At 42.3% G+C, this 17451-nt stretch overlaps 1 protein-coding gene across 1 annotated transcript in view; it reads left to right on the top strand.

The window, feature by feature from the left end:
• Positions 1-8054, top strand: part of SLC36A2 (solute carrier family 36 member 2) — a 33871-nt gene extending 25817 nt beyond the window's left edge. Inside the window, exons 9-10 of the mRNA XM_025388367.1 lie at positions 985-1154; positions 5923-8054. Coding sequence (XP_025244152.1) covers positions 985-1154; positions 5923-6194 — 442 coding nt within the window. The 3' untranslated portion in view covers positions 6195-8054. The remainder of the gene's footprint in view (positions 1-984; positions 1155-5922) is intronic.
• Positions 8055-17451: the final 9397 nt, after the last annotated feature.

Here is a 17451-nt window from a genome sequence, read left to right as displayed (position 1 = left end):
GCGCAATCTCGGCTCACTGCAACCGCTACCTCCCAGGTTCAAGAGATTCTCCTGCCTCAGCCTCCCGAGTAGCTGGGATCACAGTTGTGCACCACCACACCTGGGTAATTTTTGTATTTTTGGTAGTGGCAGGGTTTTGCCATGTTGGTCAGACTGGTCTCAAACTCCTGACCTCAGGTGATCCACCCCTCTCGGCCTCCCAAAGTGCTGGGATTACAGGCGTGATCCACTATGCCCAGTGTCACACACACATTTATTAAACATGGAAATGCATCTACATTAGTGGACTGAAGGAAAATAGTCACATCTCAATAGATCAAAAAGAAAAAAACTGAGATAGAACTCAGTATCCCTGAAGCCTCACACACTCTCTGCCCCTAGCTTGAGGCCAGCAAGTAACCCTGTTTCTCCTTGTATTCCACCCTGACTCCCCCTAACTTCCACATAGCCCTATTTATACACTGTCTCTTTCTCCAAGGATTTGGGATTCTGCAGTTCTCTCAACCAACTAGAGACAACTGTTATGTGCCAAGAGCTTTGGGGAATCCAGAGAATTCCTAAGGACTGACAGATCACAAAAGACTAGAGTCTTTTAGATCCAGGGCTTTTGGTCTTAGCCACTTATCCTCTGTGTCTCCCTGGGCAAAGTATCTGGCCTGAGCCTCTCTTTTCTAAAACGTAAGATTGAGCATCAGATGGTAGTGATTTGCGAAGATGCAATATATACTCAAGCTCAAGATAATTTTTATTTCATTTAGAAATGACCCTTTCAATTGTTTCCATGGAATCAGGAAAGCTTCCCTCTATTTTCACTGCATGCCCTGCTGTGACTCCCTCCTGACTCTTAGAAAGTCCCTCTCAGTCATTTTCAGGAAGGAAAACAAAAGCCCAAGTCATTGTCCCAAGGTCAGAGGTTAATGTTCCAAGGAGGCCAGTGTCAGAACACAGTGGCCGTGGAGAGCAGCGCTGTGGTTTGTCTTGCAGGCTGTACCAGTCTGTCAAGCTTCTCTACATTGCCGGCATCCTGTGCACCTATGCCCTGCAGTTCTATGTCCCTGCGGAAATCATCATCCCCTTTGCCATCTCCCGGGTGTCAACACGCTGGGCACTGCCTCTGGATCTGTCCATTCGCCTCGCCATGGTCTGCCTGACATGTGAGTAGAAAGGAGAGTGCAGTGTTCCTGCTGATCTTTTCTGAGGGCTATCAAGAATCAGCCAGAATGGGCCAGATGCACTGGCTCACACCTGTAATCCTGGCACTTTGGGAGGCCGAGGCGGGTGGATCACCTGAGGTCAGGAGTTCCAGACCAGCCTGGCCAAAATGGGGAAACCCTGTCTCTACTAAAAATACAACAATTAGCCAGACGTGGTGGCATGTGCCTGTAATCCCAGCTATTCGGGAGACCAAGACAGGAGAATCACTTGAACATGGGGGGCAGAGGTTGCAGTGAGCCGAGATCGTGCCACTCCAGCCTGGGCGACGAGCAAGATTCATCTTAAAAAAAAAAAAAAAAAAAGAATTAGCCAGATGGTAGAGGGCAGTCATGACAATCAGCATTTACTGAACACTTACTGTATTCCAGGGACCATTCTAAAGCTTTACAAGTATTCACTCATCTAAGCCTCAAGGACAACCCCATTCTTACATGTACCTAATTAGACAGATTTGCTGGTGTTCAGCCGAAAGGATTGACACAGCTTATCAAACAATAATTGTAAGAACTTGCTGTGCACTCTGGCACATGCCTGTGATCCCAGCACTTCGAGAGGCCAAGGCAGGCAGATTGCTTGAGTTCAGGAATTTTGAGACCAGCCTGGGCAACATGGTGAAACCCCATCTCTACAAAAAAAAAAGAAAAAAAGAAGCCAGGCATGGTGGCCCATGTCTATAGTCCCAGCTACTTGGGAGGCTGGGGTGGGAGGATTTCTTGAGCCCAGGAGGTCGAGGCTGCAGTGAACTGAGATTGAACTACTGCACTCCAGCCTGGACAACAGAGTCAGAGCCTGTCTCAAATAAATACATTAATAAATAAATCGTAAGAACTGACATGTATTGAACACTTACTGTGTGCCAGGCACTGTGTTCAGCCCTTTCTAGTCTAAATTTCATAATATTTTATTCAGTCCTCACAACAATTCTCATGAGGTAGAACTATGATAAACCCTACTTTATGAAAGAGAAAACTGAGGCAGTGAGTGATTAATAATTGGCCAGAAAGTGTCAGAAGTAGGATTTGAATTCAAGTCATATAAGTCTAGAACCAGTGCCCTTTACCTCCAGGGCAGACATTGAAAATGGGACTCTAATTTGGCAACAGGTGTTGTTTGAACCTCACAATGTTGTATAAATGTGGGCCAACATTTAAAATGTGGGCAATCTTCCATACAAATGCAGATTTTTAAAATTTTTTGGTGGGGCTACTATAAAATGTTTGGGCAAGCCTGGGATCACATTCCCCATCGGCAACAATCAGCTGGGGCTCCTTGGCCCCTGGACGGTCCTGTGCTTCCCTGTTGGCTGAGGTCATTCCCACTCCCTGGCTCACAGCAGCCCCCATGACCCGGAGTACCCCAATCTGCAAGTATTCCACCAGAGGCCAAAGGAGATGGCTAGAGATTCCTATACAGAGTAGAGGTGGCCCAGCTGTCCCTAAGATGCCTTTTGATTGTAATTGCAAAAGTGTCTTCTTTTTTAAGGCCGAATTGTATTCCACTGTATGTACAAACCACATTTTCTGTATCCATTCATCTGTCCATGGACATTTAGGAAATTATTTCTTTTTTTTTTTTTTTTTTTTGCATGACAAAGTGTTACTTTTAGATGATTATCAGTACACCGAGTAATAACATGTAACAAGTTCTTGAATTCTACCATCTAGTAATTTTAATTAAGAGAAACTAAAAGCAGCCCAAACAGTTATACTAGTATTCATTATTCTAACCATTAGCAGGAATGGACTAATTTAAGGGTAGCTGCTGCTTCACACAGATTACAAATAACTATTTACTACTTTTTCATAGTTAGAATCCTGACATTCAAGAAAACGCTACAGGGAAAAAAGTGATTAATCTCTTTCTTTCTTCAAATAACCTTTTTTTTACTAGATAAAAGAAAGAAAAAGTCAACATTGATACATTGATATATTTGTTACGCGAGCTAAAAGGCATGGGAAAACAGATGACATATACCCATTAAATTTCTAGGAAATACGATGTAAAAAGAAAATCTATAGATAAGTTCTAAGTCTGTACAAAGAAGCTAGATTTTATATTCTCTGAGAAGTGAAGGGACTTGCTACTTAATATGCAGAAATCATGTAATACCTTTTCATAAGAATATAACTCGAGCTTCATATTCTTCAAGGGCATCTAAAATGCCAATCCATGGTACAGGCGCTTCTTTCTCCCACTCTTCTTCATTTATGCAGTAGTTTTCATGGATTTCTGTCCAAGTGTCACAGACAAAAGCCAAGAGGCTAGCCAAGCCTTCACCCCCGTTCTGCTGGAAGTAGTTCTGGAGGCTGGTCCTCTTCTTCTGAGCCTCTTGTGCCACTTGAGTGCCACGGCCACTGTGAGATTCCAGGGCTGCAGCTTCCTTGGTCTTGAACTCTTTCTCTCTCTTCAGGCGGTGCTGTTCAGTTTCAGCCTCAGCTGCCCCCTTGGCCTGCTTCAGCCTCTATGTCTTTTGCTCAGACTTGGACACCTTCTCAGTGGCTGTGTCTTGGCCTGCAGCAGCTGCTGGATCCCCTGAGACTGACTGGCTGAGGTGGCCCTTGATTCTTGCTTTTCTAGGCCAGCCCACAGCATTTATTTGACACTGATTTTCTTCTTTTGAAGTGATTCATTCTTAGTTTGACCTTGAAGGCAGGAACCATCCAGTATCTTAGAGATTCCAGATAGATCAAGGAATTTGTCCCACAGTATAAAGATAACAATCACTGAAGCTTACACTACACTTCATGCATTATCAATTAGCATGTATGAGTAAATAACTTGAAGTAATAGCAAAGATAACTTTTCGGAATGCTTTACATGAAAAATCTCATTGAAGACTTTTATGTCCTATGCAGAATGAATCACAATACCTAAAAGGATAGTAGCCTTCATCTCCATTTTGCAGCTGAGGAAACAAGCTGAGGAAGGGGTGGGACTTGGGCAAGGCCATGCAAGAAAGAATCCGACTCCTGCCTTCCAGACCTGTTCTGTTCTACCACAGTCCTCCTCCAAAGGAGGCCTGCTCACGGCTCCTGGGACTTCTTGATGACCAGGAACATTTTTCATCAAATATAATAAAAAATGTAAAAGCCCATGTCTGTAAAACATCCTGCTAAAAAAACACAGTTTCAGAATTTTTAGCTCTTCATGTTTCTTTGTTAGGTGTTTATCTGACATGTGTGCAAAACCTGGAGAAGACACTTCTTTAAAGACACCTTGTGGATTTTCTTCCAACTGAAGATCTCTTTGTATATAAATATTCTAATTGTTTGCAAGTAAGAGGTTTTCATACTCATGTTAATTATTTATTAAAATGCTCGGCATTTTAAAAATTATTTATTTATTTTATTTATTTATATTATTTTTTATTCATTAAAATGCTAGGCATTTAAAAAAAGACAAGACTTCTAAAAAAATTTGTACATTGATACAAATTTTCATAATACAAACCTTGATAGTTTGTACATTGATATATTCCAAACAGCTTGAACGGTTCCCAGCACTGTTATTTAGTGTTATTTATTAAATAAGAGCTTAAGTTTTATTGGATATGTAAGCTCCAAAATGCACCTCGGTAGCATAAAGATTATTTTAAGCGAAAAACATCTGAACAAAAAGAAGCTGCAGAAAGAAACTTTATCTAATCTTCTTTTGCTGATGTAAGCAGGACCTCCTGAAAAATACAGCTGCCATAAATCCCTTCTTTGGGAAGTTTAGAGCCAGAAAAGAAACTTAGCATTATCATTGGAATTACTAACTGTTTAACACATTTTATCTGAAACTGTCATATCTTCCATTTGTTCTTCCATAAAAGCCCCTCCTCCTCCCTCCTTCTCCCCGTATTAAGGGGGTATCTTTGGCTGTTCTGGAAGCCAATTCATCTCAAGGCTCTGGAGCTTATAAACACACTTTGTCTTTTCTCTCGTTAATCTTACCTACTGTCAGTTACATTCACAGGCCCCCAACCACTGACTCTAAGTTGGTAGGGGAAAAGTTTTTGAATGAGTACATTTCCTCCCAACAATATGAATGAAGAATATGAATGAATACAATTAGAGACACTCCAAATTTTGTTGTGGTGGTGGTTGTTGTTTTGAGATGGGGTCTCACTATGTTACCCAGTCTGTCCTTGAACTTTCGGATCCTCTTGCCTCAGCCTCTCAAATAGCTGGGGCTATAGGAATGTGCCACTCTGTCTGGCTGAATTTTTAATGCGTAACTTCTAGGGAACATAATTAGGGATATTGGAGGACTTTCAACTTTTCTTTCTGTAATTGAATTTCTGCGAAACAACTGGTTTATTTTTTAAGAAGAGGATATTTTTTTCTTTTTTTTTTCTTCAATGAGACAGGACCTCACTTTGTCACCCAGGCTGGAGTGCAGTGGTGCAATCTTGGCTCACGGCAACCTCTACCTCCCAGGTTCAAGCGATTCTCCTGCCTCAGCCTCCTGAGTAGCTAAGATTATAGGCTCCTACTACCATACCCGGCTAATTTTTATATTTTTAGTAGAGACAGGATTTCACTATGTGCAACAGACTGGTCTTGAACTCCCAGCCTTCAATGATCGACCCATCTCGGCCTCCCAAAGCGCTGGGATTACAGGTGTGAGCCACTGTGCCCGGCCAAGAAGAGGACTTTAAGAACAAACTTTCAAAGCTTGGCTAAGCCTGGAATTCTCTATCTGTCCCCTATCCCCTCCCTGCAGGCCTCCTGGCTGTCCTCATCCCCCGCCTGGACCTGGTCATCTCCCTGGTGGGCTCCGTGAGCAGCAGCGCCCTGGCCCTCATCATCCCACCACTCCTGGAGGTCAGCACCTTCTACTCAGAGGGCATGAGCCCCCTCATCATCTTCAAGGACGCCCTGATCAGCATCCTGGGCTTCGTGGGCTTTGTGGTGGGGACCTACCAGGCCCTGGACGAGCTGCTCAAGTCAGGAGACTCTCCCCTGTTTTCCAACTCCACCACTTTTCTTCGGTGAGCCTGGCACTGCTCCTTGCCCACCAGCACCCAATTTTTAGTGATATGGATCTCTGTTTTTTTGTTTTGTTTTGTTTTTTTGAGATGGAGTTTCACTCTTGTTGCCCAGGCTGGAGTGCAATGGCACAATCTCAGCTCACCACAACTTCCACCTCCTGGGTTCAAGCAATTCTCCTGCCTCAGCCTCCCGAGTAGCTGGGATTACAGGCATGGGCCAGCACGCCTGGCTAATTTTGTATTTTTAGTACAGATGGGGTTTCTCCATATTGGTCAGGCTGGTCTCGAACTCTCAACCTCAGGTGATCCACCCGCCTTGGCCTCCGAAAATGCTGGAATTACAAGCGTGAGCCTCCTCACCCAGCCGGATCTCTTTTATATGCATTATCTTTATGTCACTGCTTTGCCTTTTCTCTGGGCAAAGTCATGGTGAAACAAGAAAGCTACAAGCTCTAAATGGTGTTGGTTTTTTTTAATTTTGTTTTGTTTATTACTTCTTCTTTTCATATCTCTGGCATTCCACCACATTGTGAGCTTTACCTTGGAAGGCTCTGGACTCTAGCCAAGCTTAAGACAATTCGGACAGTGAATTTCATACCTAACCTGGAGCTATGCAAGAAGAAGCCACCAGAGGGCCCCAAGTGGCAGCAACTGGCCGAAGGAGGTGCAGCCAGCTGATACTGTCCACGCTTTGGCAGACAACCAGTTTTCCCTTTTCTGGGTCTGTTCAAAAAGCAAACACTAAGGGTGGGTACATAATCCACAAGTCAGAAAGTTGTGCACGGCTCGTGTTGAGATGGGTAGGGCCAAGATGACCAGTGTGAAACTCTCAGATAGAAAGGACCCATGCATACTGAATCAGGGGCAACAAACATTTCAAACCATTAGATAACATTTCCTCCCAACTCAAAGATCCCAACAATGAATAGGAGGCATGGAAGTAGATGTGCCAATGGGGAGGGATGAGGGGTGAACATGAAAATTATTTGAATAGACTTTACCTCCTAATTCTTGCAACATGCATTCTTGATTACCTACTGTGCGCCAAACAAGATTTTGTAGAATATTGTAAAAATGACCATAAATTCCTGTTGATAATGTGACTTTGCAGCTGCTCCTATGAAAAGATGAAGTCTATATCTGTATCCCTTAAATTTTTTTGTTTGTTTATCTGTGGGGTTTTGTTTTGTTTTGTTTTTGTTTGTTTGTTTTTCTGAGATGGAGTCTCGCTCTGTTGCCCAGGCTGGAGTGCAGTGGCACAATCTCGGCTGACTGCAATCTCCACCTCCCGGGTTCAAGCAATTCTTCTGCCTCAGCCTCCCAAGTAGCTGGGATTACAGGCACCTGCCACTATACCCGGCTAATTTTTGTATTTTTCGCAGAGGTGGGGTTTTACCATGTTGGCCAGGCTGGTCTCAAACTCCTGACCTCAGGTGATCCACCCGCCTCAGCCTCCCAAAGTGCTGAGATAACAAGTGTGAGCTACCGTGCCTGGCCTCTCCCCTTTAAATTTGATCTTGGCCTTGTAACTTGCTTTGACCAATGGAACATTAGTAAATGTGATGCAGTCAGAGGTTTGTTAATAACCTATGCATCAGAACTTACATGCATGCTCTGTAGAGTTGAGACCACCAAGTAAAGCATCCTGGGCTAGCCTACCGGAGGATCAGAGACCACGTGGAACATAAATGAATCATCCCAGTTGAGCTCTGTTCACAGATCAACCAGCCTGCCAACTTTCAGACACATGAGTAAAGCCATCCTAGACTATATCCAACCCCAGTCAGGCTGACACAGACCATAAGAATTGTACAGATAATCCACAGAACTGTGATAAATAATAAAGATGTTTGTAATTTTAATACATAAAGAGTGGGAAGTTTTATGCAGCAAAAGATACCTGATACATCATTCTAAAAAGGATACACTGATTCATGAGAAAAGAATCCCCGCTGTCAAGCAGCCAGTCTACTGTCCATTGGGGAAGAGTAACAGGTAATCAACTAAGTAAATACCATCATACGTCCATCTAAGGGCAAAGGACACTACCTGCTCTGGAGCACAAAGGAAGACTTTCCACAGGTGGTATCACTTGAGTTGGGCTTTGAGTAGAACTTGAAAGACTGAGTCTGAACCTCCTTCCATTCGGTCCTGCTGCCTGGATATGACAGCACTTATGCTCGTGTCTGACCTTGGCCGGCAGCCAGAGGCAAGCCAACCTGAGACATCGCCTCTATCTTTCTGGTGGTGACTGCTCTCTCCCCTCCCCGCAGAATTACTAACATTGAGAGAATGCACCTAGATAACTAAATAGATGTTGAAGATCTATAGTCCCAAAAGGTGGGGAGAGGAGAGTTTCTCATGAAACTCTCTGTGGTTTATGGGAATGATCTATGCCTGTTTCAGCCTCGGTGTTAAGAGAATATTTGAAAAAGCCCTGTCCTGCTTATTTTCATCCTTCATCTTCCCTGTGCCCCCCAATTCTCAAGTCCTGGTCTGCTCTTTCTGTATGTTACTTTCTATCTGCTGGACTTCCAGAAGATACTTCATGAACACAAGTCCACTCAGATGGAGGAAAGGCTGGTGGTCCACACCCAGATCCCATAGCCTACAGAGTCCCTGTTGGGCGATAGGACACTCATAGCCTGTGCAGGGGTCCACAGTCTACTTTGCCAGAGGATGGGTTGCCATTTCCACCCTGAGCTCTCTGTTTCATCAGCAAGCCAAAGGACTTCCACTGATCCGTTGGCAATGTGATCATCCTCTCTGGAAACACTTCTCTCCCACCCTGCTCTGCTATCAATCACCCCACCCATCCTGGAAGTTTAAGGTTATCTTCTCTGTTATTAAGAAAAGTTTACACTTATTCTCTAAAGATAAGTCCCTACTGTGTAAGACGATAGGGTTAATTTTATTACTTAGACCAATCTGGCTAAAGTTAAATCTTGGAAGGAAAAACTAAATTTAGCAACATTGATGTAACCAACAAAACCAAGCTAGGGAGACTCATTAGTAATTATTGGCAACACTAAAGACTACTACATGTTAGTTTTAAGTCTGAGTGGTGGTGATATTAAAAATTTTTTAAGTGGTTTGGAACTCATTATTTAATACACACATATGCACACACACACAACTTTCTTCCCCCCATTTAACTGACTGTTTATTTAACTTCTGGGGTTTGCTAATGAGTCAAGGAACATAGAAAATCCTTCCTCCTTTCCTTCATTGAGTGCTTACTAAGGATTTTACATGAGGTTATCTCATTTAATCCTTACAATGACCCTGTGATGTGTCACTGTCTCCATTTTCAGATAAAGAAACAGGCTCAGAGACATTAAATAACTTGTTAAAGATCAAATGCATAGTAAAGGATGGATCCAGGATGCAAACATTTGTGCATCAAAGCTCTTCACTGCATTGTAGGGCCCAAGAGAGGCTACTGAATGGTGGTTATCAAAATGTAAAATAGGGAGAAGGTAGAGCAAGATGGTAGAAAGCACCACTGATCTGTCCTGTCCCCCAACCCCCACTCCAAGGACACCAAATTAACAATTATGTACATAAAAAAAAGCACCTTCATAAGAATCAAAAAACGTGGGCACTCACAGTACCTGATTTTAACTTCGTATGGCTGAAAGAGGCACCAAAGAGGTAAAAGAAAAAACAGTCTTGAATCACCCACGCCACCCCTCCCCCACCCCCAGCAGGGGCCCATGGTGCCCAGAGTATCTCTGGGCTCTGGGGAAGGGAGAACCCAGTAATTGTGAGGCATTGACTAAGTGCTGCCTTTGTTATAGCAGAAAGGAAAACCAGATCAAACTAAGTTGACACCCGACCACAGAGGGAGGATTTAAACCAGCCCTAGCCAGAGGGGAATCACCAATCCCAGAGGTCAGAACTCTAGTTCCCACAAGCCTTGCCACCATGGGCTAAAGTGCTCTGGGGCTTTAAATAAACTTGAAAGGCAGTCTAGGCCACAAGGACTACAACTCCTAGGAGACTCCTAGTACTGAATTGGACCCAGAGACAGTGGACTGGGGGGAGCAGGAGACATACTGAGACACCAGGTGGGGTGGCTAAGGCAGTACTTGGCATCACCCCTCTCCTAACCAAGATACACAGCTTGTGGCTCCAGAAGAGATCCCTTCCTTTTGCTTGAGGTGAGGAGAGGGAATAGTGGAGAGGACTTTGTCTTACATCTTAGATACCAACTCAGCCACAGAAGAACAGGGCATGGGTCAGAGTTATGATGCTGCCTTTCCAGGCCCTAGCTCCTGGGCATTTCTAGACATACCCTGGGCCAGAAGGGAAACCACTGCCTTGAAGGAAAGGACCCAGTCCTGGCAGCATTCATCACCTGCTCACTGAAGAGCCCTGGGGCCCTGAATAAACACCAGTGATACCCAGATGCTACATCAAGGGCCTTAGGTGAGACTCTGAGACCTGCTGACTTTAGTTACCAGCTCAGCCACAAGGGTAGAGCACCAAGTAGGCTCTTGGGGTCCCTGATTCCAGGACTTGGCTCTCGGATGGCATTTCTGGACCTGTCCTGGGCCAGAGGGTAGACCACTGCCCTGAAGGGTGAGTCCCAAGCCAGGCAGCATGCACCACAAGCTGACTGAAGGGCCCTCAGGACTTAAGGGAACATCGGCAGTAATCTGGCATTACTCAGTGCGGGCCTGAGGTAGCAGTGGCCATAGGGTGAGGCTCCTCTGCCTTTGGAAAGGGGAAGGAAGAGTGAAAAGGACTATGTCTTGTGGTTCGAGCGCCAGCTCAGCTACAGCACAATAGAACACCAGGCAGACTTCTTAGGTTTTGTACTCTAGTCCCTGGCTCTCAGACAGATGGCACCTCTGGACTCGCACAGGGCCTGGGGGATCTCTCCACATTAAAGGGAAAAATACAGACCTGAATGGCTTTGCCACCTGCTGATTACAGAGCCCCAGGGCCTTGAGCGAACACAGGCAGTAGCCAGGGAGTGGTTACAGGAGGCCTCGAGCAAGACCCAGTGCTATGCTGGCTTCAGGTGTGACCCAGTGCAGTCATAGTGATGGTGGCCACAAGGGTGCTTGTATCACTCCACCCCCAGTTTCATGTGGCTCAGAACAGACAAAGAGAGAGACTCTGTTTGGGAGAAAGTAAGGGAAGAGAACAAGAGTCTCTGTCTGGTAATCCAGAGAGAATTCTCCCAGATTAATTGTCTCCAAGACAATCAAGGTGGTACCTCTGTCAGTCTGCACCAACCACAGTGTTGCTGGGCTTCGGTTGTGCCCTAAAGCAGATACAGCTTAGATCATAACACCCAAGCCCTTTCAAATATCTGGAAAGCCTTCCCAAGAAGGATGGGTACAAACAAGCCCAGACAGTGAAGACTACAATAAATACTTAACTCTTCAATGCCCAGAAACTGAAGAGCATTTACTAGCATCAACACCATCCGTGAAAACATGGCCTCACCAAATGAACTAAATAAGGCACAGGGACCAATCCTGGAGATACAGAGATATGTGATCTTTCAGTCAGAGAACTGAAAATAGCTGTTTTGAGGAAACTCATAGAAATTCAAGATAACAGAGAGAAGGAATTCATCAGATAAATTTAACAAAGATATTGAAATCATGAAAAAGAATCAGTCAGAAATTCTGGAGCTGAAAAATGCAATTGCCATACTGAAGAATGCATCAGAGTCTTTTAATAATAGAATTGATCAACCAGAAGAAAGAATTAGTGAGCTTAAAGACAGGCTGTTTGAAAATATACAGTCAGAGGAGACCAAAAAAAAAGGAATAAAAAATAATGAAGCACACCTACACGATCTAGAAAATAACCTCAAAAAGGCAAATCTAAGTTATTGATCTTAAAGAGGAAGTAGAGAAAGAGATAGGGGTAGAAAGTTTATTCAAAAGGATAATAGAGAACTTCCTAAACCTAGAGAAAGTTATCAATATCCAAGTACAAGAAGTTTATAGAACACCAAGCAGATTTAACCTAAACAAGACTACCTTAAGGCATTTAATAATCAGACTCCCAAAGATCTAGCATAAAGGATCCTAAAAGCAACAAGAGAGAAAGAAAAAAAAAAAAAAAAAGCATGATGGAGCTCAAACATGTCAGGCAGCAGACTTTTCAGTGGAAACCTTAAAGGCAAGGAGAGAGTGGCATGACATATTTAAAGTGCTGAAGGAAAAAAAAAAACAAAAAAAAAAAACTTTTACCCTAGAATAGTATATCTGGTGAAAATATACTTCAAACATGAATGAGAAATAAAGACTTTCCCAGACAAACAAAAGTTGAAGGATTTTATCAACACCAGCATTTCTGTCCTACCAGAATTGCTAAAGGGAGTACTTCAATCAGAAAGAAAAGAACATTAATGAGCAATACATAATCACCAGAAGGTACAAAACTGACTGGTGATAGTAAATACACAGAAAAACACAGACTATTATAACTCTGTAACTGTAATGTGTGACCTACTTTTATCATAAGTAGAAAGACTAAACAATGAACCAATCAAAAATAATAACAACTTTTCAAGACTTAGTACAATAAAATACGAACAGAAACAACAAAAAATTAAAAAGCAGGGAGATGAAGTTAAGGCATAGAGTTTTTATTAGTTTTCTTTCTTTCTTTTTGTTCATTTGTTTGTTGATGCAGTGTTAATGTGTTATCAGGTTAAAATAATGGGTTATAAGATAGTATTTGCAAACCTCATGGTAACCTCAAACCAAAAACCATATAATGGATACAAACACATGCAAAAGCAAGAAACTAAAGCATATCAAAAGGTAATAAATCACTTTCACTAAAGGAAGACAAGAAAAAAAAAGAAGTAAGAGAAAACCACAACAACCAGAAAACAAGTAACAAAATGGCAAGAGTAAATCCTTGCTTATCAATAATAACATTGAATGTAAATGGTCTAAACTCTTCAGTCAAAAGACATAAACTGGCTGAATGAATAAAAAAAGATCCATTGATCTGTTGCCTACAAGAAACCCACTTTACCTATAAAGGCATACATAGGCTGAAAATAAAGGCGTGAAAAAATATATTCCATGCCAACGGAAATCAAAAAAGAGCAAGAGTGGCTATACTTATATCAGACAAAATAGATTTTAAGACAAAAACTATAAGAAGAGACAAAGAAGATCACTATATAATGATCAAAAGGTCAATTCAGGATATAAGAGGATATAACAATTGTAATTATATGTGCAGCAAACACTGGAGCACCCAGATAAATAAAGCCAATATTATTAGAGCTAAAGAGAGAGAGAGACACCAATAGTTAGAGACTTCAATACCCAACTTTCTGCATTGGACAGATCTTCCAGACAGAAAATTAACAAAGAAACATAGGACTTAGTCTGCACTATAGACCAAGTAGATCTAACAGATATTTATGGAATATTTCATCCAATGGCTTAAGAATGCACATCCCTTTTCTCAGCACACGGATCACAGTTCATTTTCAAGGATAGACCATATGTTAGGTCACAAAACAAGTCTTAAAACTTCCAAAAAACTGAAATAATACCAAGCATCTTCTCTGACCACAATGGAATGAAACTTGTAGTCAGCAAGAAGAAGAAGTTTGGAAACTATACAAACACATGGAAATTAAACAGTATGCTCCTTAATGACCAGTGGGTCGGTGAAGAAATTAAGAAGAAAATTTGAAAATCCTTGAAACAAATGATAATGGAAACACAACATACCACAACCTATGGGATATAGCAAAAGCAGTACTAAAAGGGAAGTTTATAGCTATAAGTGCCTACATCAAAAATAGGGAAACCTTCAAATAAACAATCTAATGATACAGCCAGTCATGAATGGTGGTTCATGCCGGTAATTCTAGAACTTTGGGAGGCCAAGGTGGGCAGATCACTTGAGGTCAGAAGTACAAAACCAGCCTGGCCAACATGGTGAAACCCTGTCTCTAGTAAAAGTACAAAAAAAAATTAGCCGAGTGTAGTGGTGGGTGCCTATAATCCCAGCTACTCAGGAGGCTGAGGCACGAGATCACTTGAACTCAAGAGGCAAAGGTTACAGTGAGCCAAGATCATGCCACTGCACTCCAGCTGGGGCAACAAAGTGAGGCTCCATTTCAAAAAACAAACAAACAAAATGTATATTAAAGAACTAGAAAAGCAAGAGCAAACCAAACCCAAAATTAGTAGAAGAAAAGAAATAATAAAGATCAGAGCAGAAATAAATGAAACTGACATGAAGAAAACAATATAAAAGATCAATAATAAAATGTTGGTTTTTTTGAAAAGTTAAACAAAATTGACAAACCATTAGCCAGACTAAGAAAAAAAGAGAGAAGATCCAAGTAAATAAAATAAGAAATGAAAAAAGAGACATTACAACTGATACTGCAGAAATACAAAAGATCATTAATACCTATAGCCATATGCCACCATGCCCAGCTAATTTTTGTATTTTTTGTAGAGATGGGGTTTTGTGGCAGGCGTGGTAGCTCACACCTGTAATTCCAGCACTTTGGGAGGCCAAGGCAGGAGGATCATCTGAGGTTAGGAGATACACATCAGCCTGGCCAACATGGTGAAACTCCATCTCTACTAAAAATATAAAAAATTAGCCGGGCATAGTGGCATGTGCCTCTAATCCCAGCTACTCAGGAGGCTGAGGCAGGAGAATCACTTGAACCCAGGAGGCCGAGGTTGCAGTGAGCTGAGGTCACGCCATTGCACTCCAGCCTGGGTGACAGAGCAAGACTCCGTCTGGAGAAAAAAATAAAAATAAATAAAAAGAGAAAGAGATGAGGTTTTGCCATGTCATTTATTCATTGTTTCAATACTTACCTAAAGCATGCCTATTCTATATAACGTGCTGCAGATTTAACAATGTTCCATTTTCAAGGAGTCTGCACTTTAGTAGGAAGACAGACAGTAAACAAGTAAACAAGACAGTGATCGATTATAATAAATGCTATGCTTGTTTTAAAACAAGGCAAAGCAAAACTCACAACTATAAAGCAGAGACTGTGGAAATCACCACCACCCAGAGCAAGCATGCAAAAGGATGTTGGCCTGTAGTTTCCTTTTCTTTTCTTTTTTTTTTTTTTTTTAATTTTTTTTTTTTTTTTTTTTGTTTCAAAGTAATACTGAACTTCTATAATATTCAATGAGTTTGGAAGTATTCCCTCTTCTTCTATGTTTTGAAATAGTTTGAGTTCTTATTAGTTCTTCTTTAAATGTTTAGTAGAAGTCAGCAGTTAAGCCAGAGGGTCCAGGGCTTTCCTTTACCTGGAGACTTTTTATTATGGCTTTGATCTCATTACTTGTTACTGGTCTCTTCAGGTTTTGGATTTCTTCCTGGTTCGATCTTGGTAGATTGTATGTGTCTAGGAATTTGTCCATTTCTTGTAGATTTTCCAATTTATTGGCATATAGTTGCTTACTCGGGAGGCTGAGGTGGGAGGATTGCTTGAGCCCGGGAGGAGGAGGTTGCAGTGAGCTGTGATTGTGCCACTGCACTTCAGCCTGGGCGACAATGAGACCCTGTCTCAAAAAATAAAAATAAAATAAAATAATAAATGAGTAAGTGCAACAGGGGAGGGGAAGTTATTTTCAACTTGAGAAAAATATTTGGACATCAGAGGAGAGAGGTATTTCATTTGATATTCAGACGAAGAGAGAAGCTCCCAGTGCTGATTTTGCAGCAGCACTAAGAGGTGGTGTGGGGAGTACCTTGGCCCCTATGAGCTTCATAAGCAACCTGTGCAGTCATCCCAAACAAACACGCAATCAAAGTTCAGTGCTGGTGCGTGCTCTGCAAAAGCAGCTTCCGGACACGATTTTGTTAATGCCGGTCCCATTCTGTTACTCACGTCAAAAATATTGGAGTCTTCCTTGATTCCTCTCTCTTTTACACCCCACATCAAGTTCATCAGCACATTCTCTTGGCTTTATCTTTAAAAGTATCCAGGATTCAGTCACTTCTCACCATCTCTTTCACTACCTCCCTGGTTTAAGCCATCACAGACTGACACTTGGGTCATTGCAACACACTCCTGGATTATTGTAATAGCCTCCTGATTGATATCCCCTTGCACCCCTTCAATCTGCTCACCAAAAAAAAAAAAAAAAAAAAAAAAAGGCCAGAGACATCCTGTCAAAACGTTTAAGTAATGTCACTTCTCTGCTCAGAACCCTCCATGATTTCTCATCTCTCCTCTTTAGCTACATCTCTGGTGTGACTATGTAATTTCATCCAAACCAGGTTATCTCTTTTTATTTTATTTTATTTATTTATTTTTTTTGAGATGGAATTTTATTCTTGTTACCCAGGCTGGAGTGCAATGGTGCAATCTCTGCTCACTGCAACCACCGCCTCCCAGGTTCAAGCGATTCTCCTGCCTCAGCCTCCCAAGTAGCTGGGACTATAGGTATATGCCACCAAGCTCAGCTAATTTTTGTATTTTTACTAGAGATAGGATTTCACCATGTTGGCCAGGTTGGTCTCTAACTCCCAACCTCAGGTGATCTGCCCACCTCGGCCTCCCAAAGTGCTGGGATTCCAGGTGTGAGCCACTGCGCCTGGCCTATTTTATTTTATTTTTAGGGTCATTTCCCAGGCTGGCCTCAATCGATTTTCCCATTTCAGCCTCTTGAGTAGTTGGGTCTACAAGTGTGCACCACCTTGCTCAGCTGCAGGATACTTTTAATAAGGAAGGGAGACACCATTAGTAATTATGCCAGGGCAATAGGCACAAACCAGGAGAATCCCTTCTCCTCTGTGCACTCCTAGACAGCCATAAGACCTCATTGTCATTCCTAAAACACCCCAGGCACTCTCCTACCTTAGGACCTTTGCACTTCTTGCCCCTCTGCTCAGAGTTTCTTACCCAAGACCTACATGAGTTGTGCTCCCTCACCTTGTTCAGCCCTTTGCCCAAATGTCACTTTCTAGGTGAGGCCCTCTCTGATCACCCAGTCTAAAATTGCAACCCTCCCCCTAGCTGACACTCTCCATTACCCTTGTCTGGACTTTCTCTATACCACTTTTTACTAACAGATACTTGATATATTTGTTTTGTTTACTGTATGTCTTCCCCAGCCCCTCCAGATCATAAATTCCATGAGAAGAGAGATTGTAGTAAGTTTTCTACCCTAACATATTCCTAGCATGGAGAACAGTTTCTAGCATATATTAGGTGCTCAATAAATATTTTCTGAACAAATGATTTTTTCAAACATGACCTGCACTCCCTTCCAAATCAC

The sequence above is a fragment of the Theropithecus gelada genome, chromosome 6 (assembly GCF_003255815.1).
Source record: "Theropithecus gelada isolate Dixy chromosome 6, Tgel_1.0, whole genome shotgun sequence".
Taxonomy (NCBI): Eukaryota; Metazoa; Chordata; class Mammalia; order Primates; family Cercopithecidae; genus Theropithecus; species Theropithecus gelada.
Note: the sequence above shows the minus strand (reverse complement) of the source record. Positions and strands in the feature narration are given on the sequence as shown.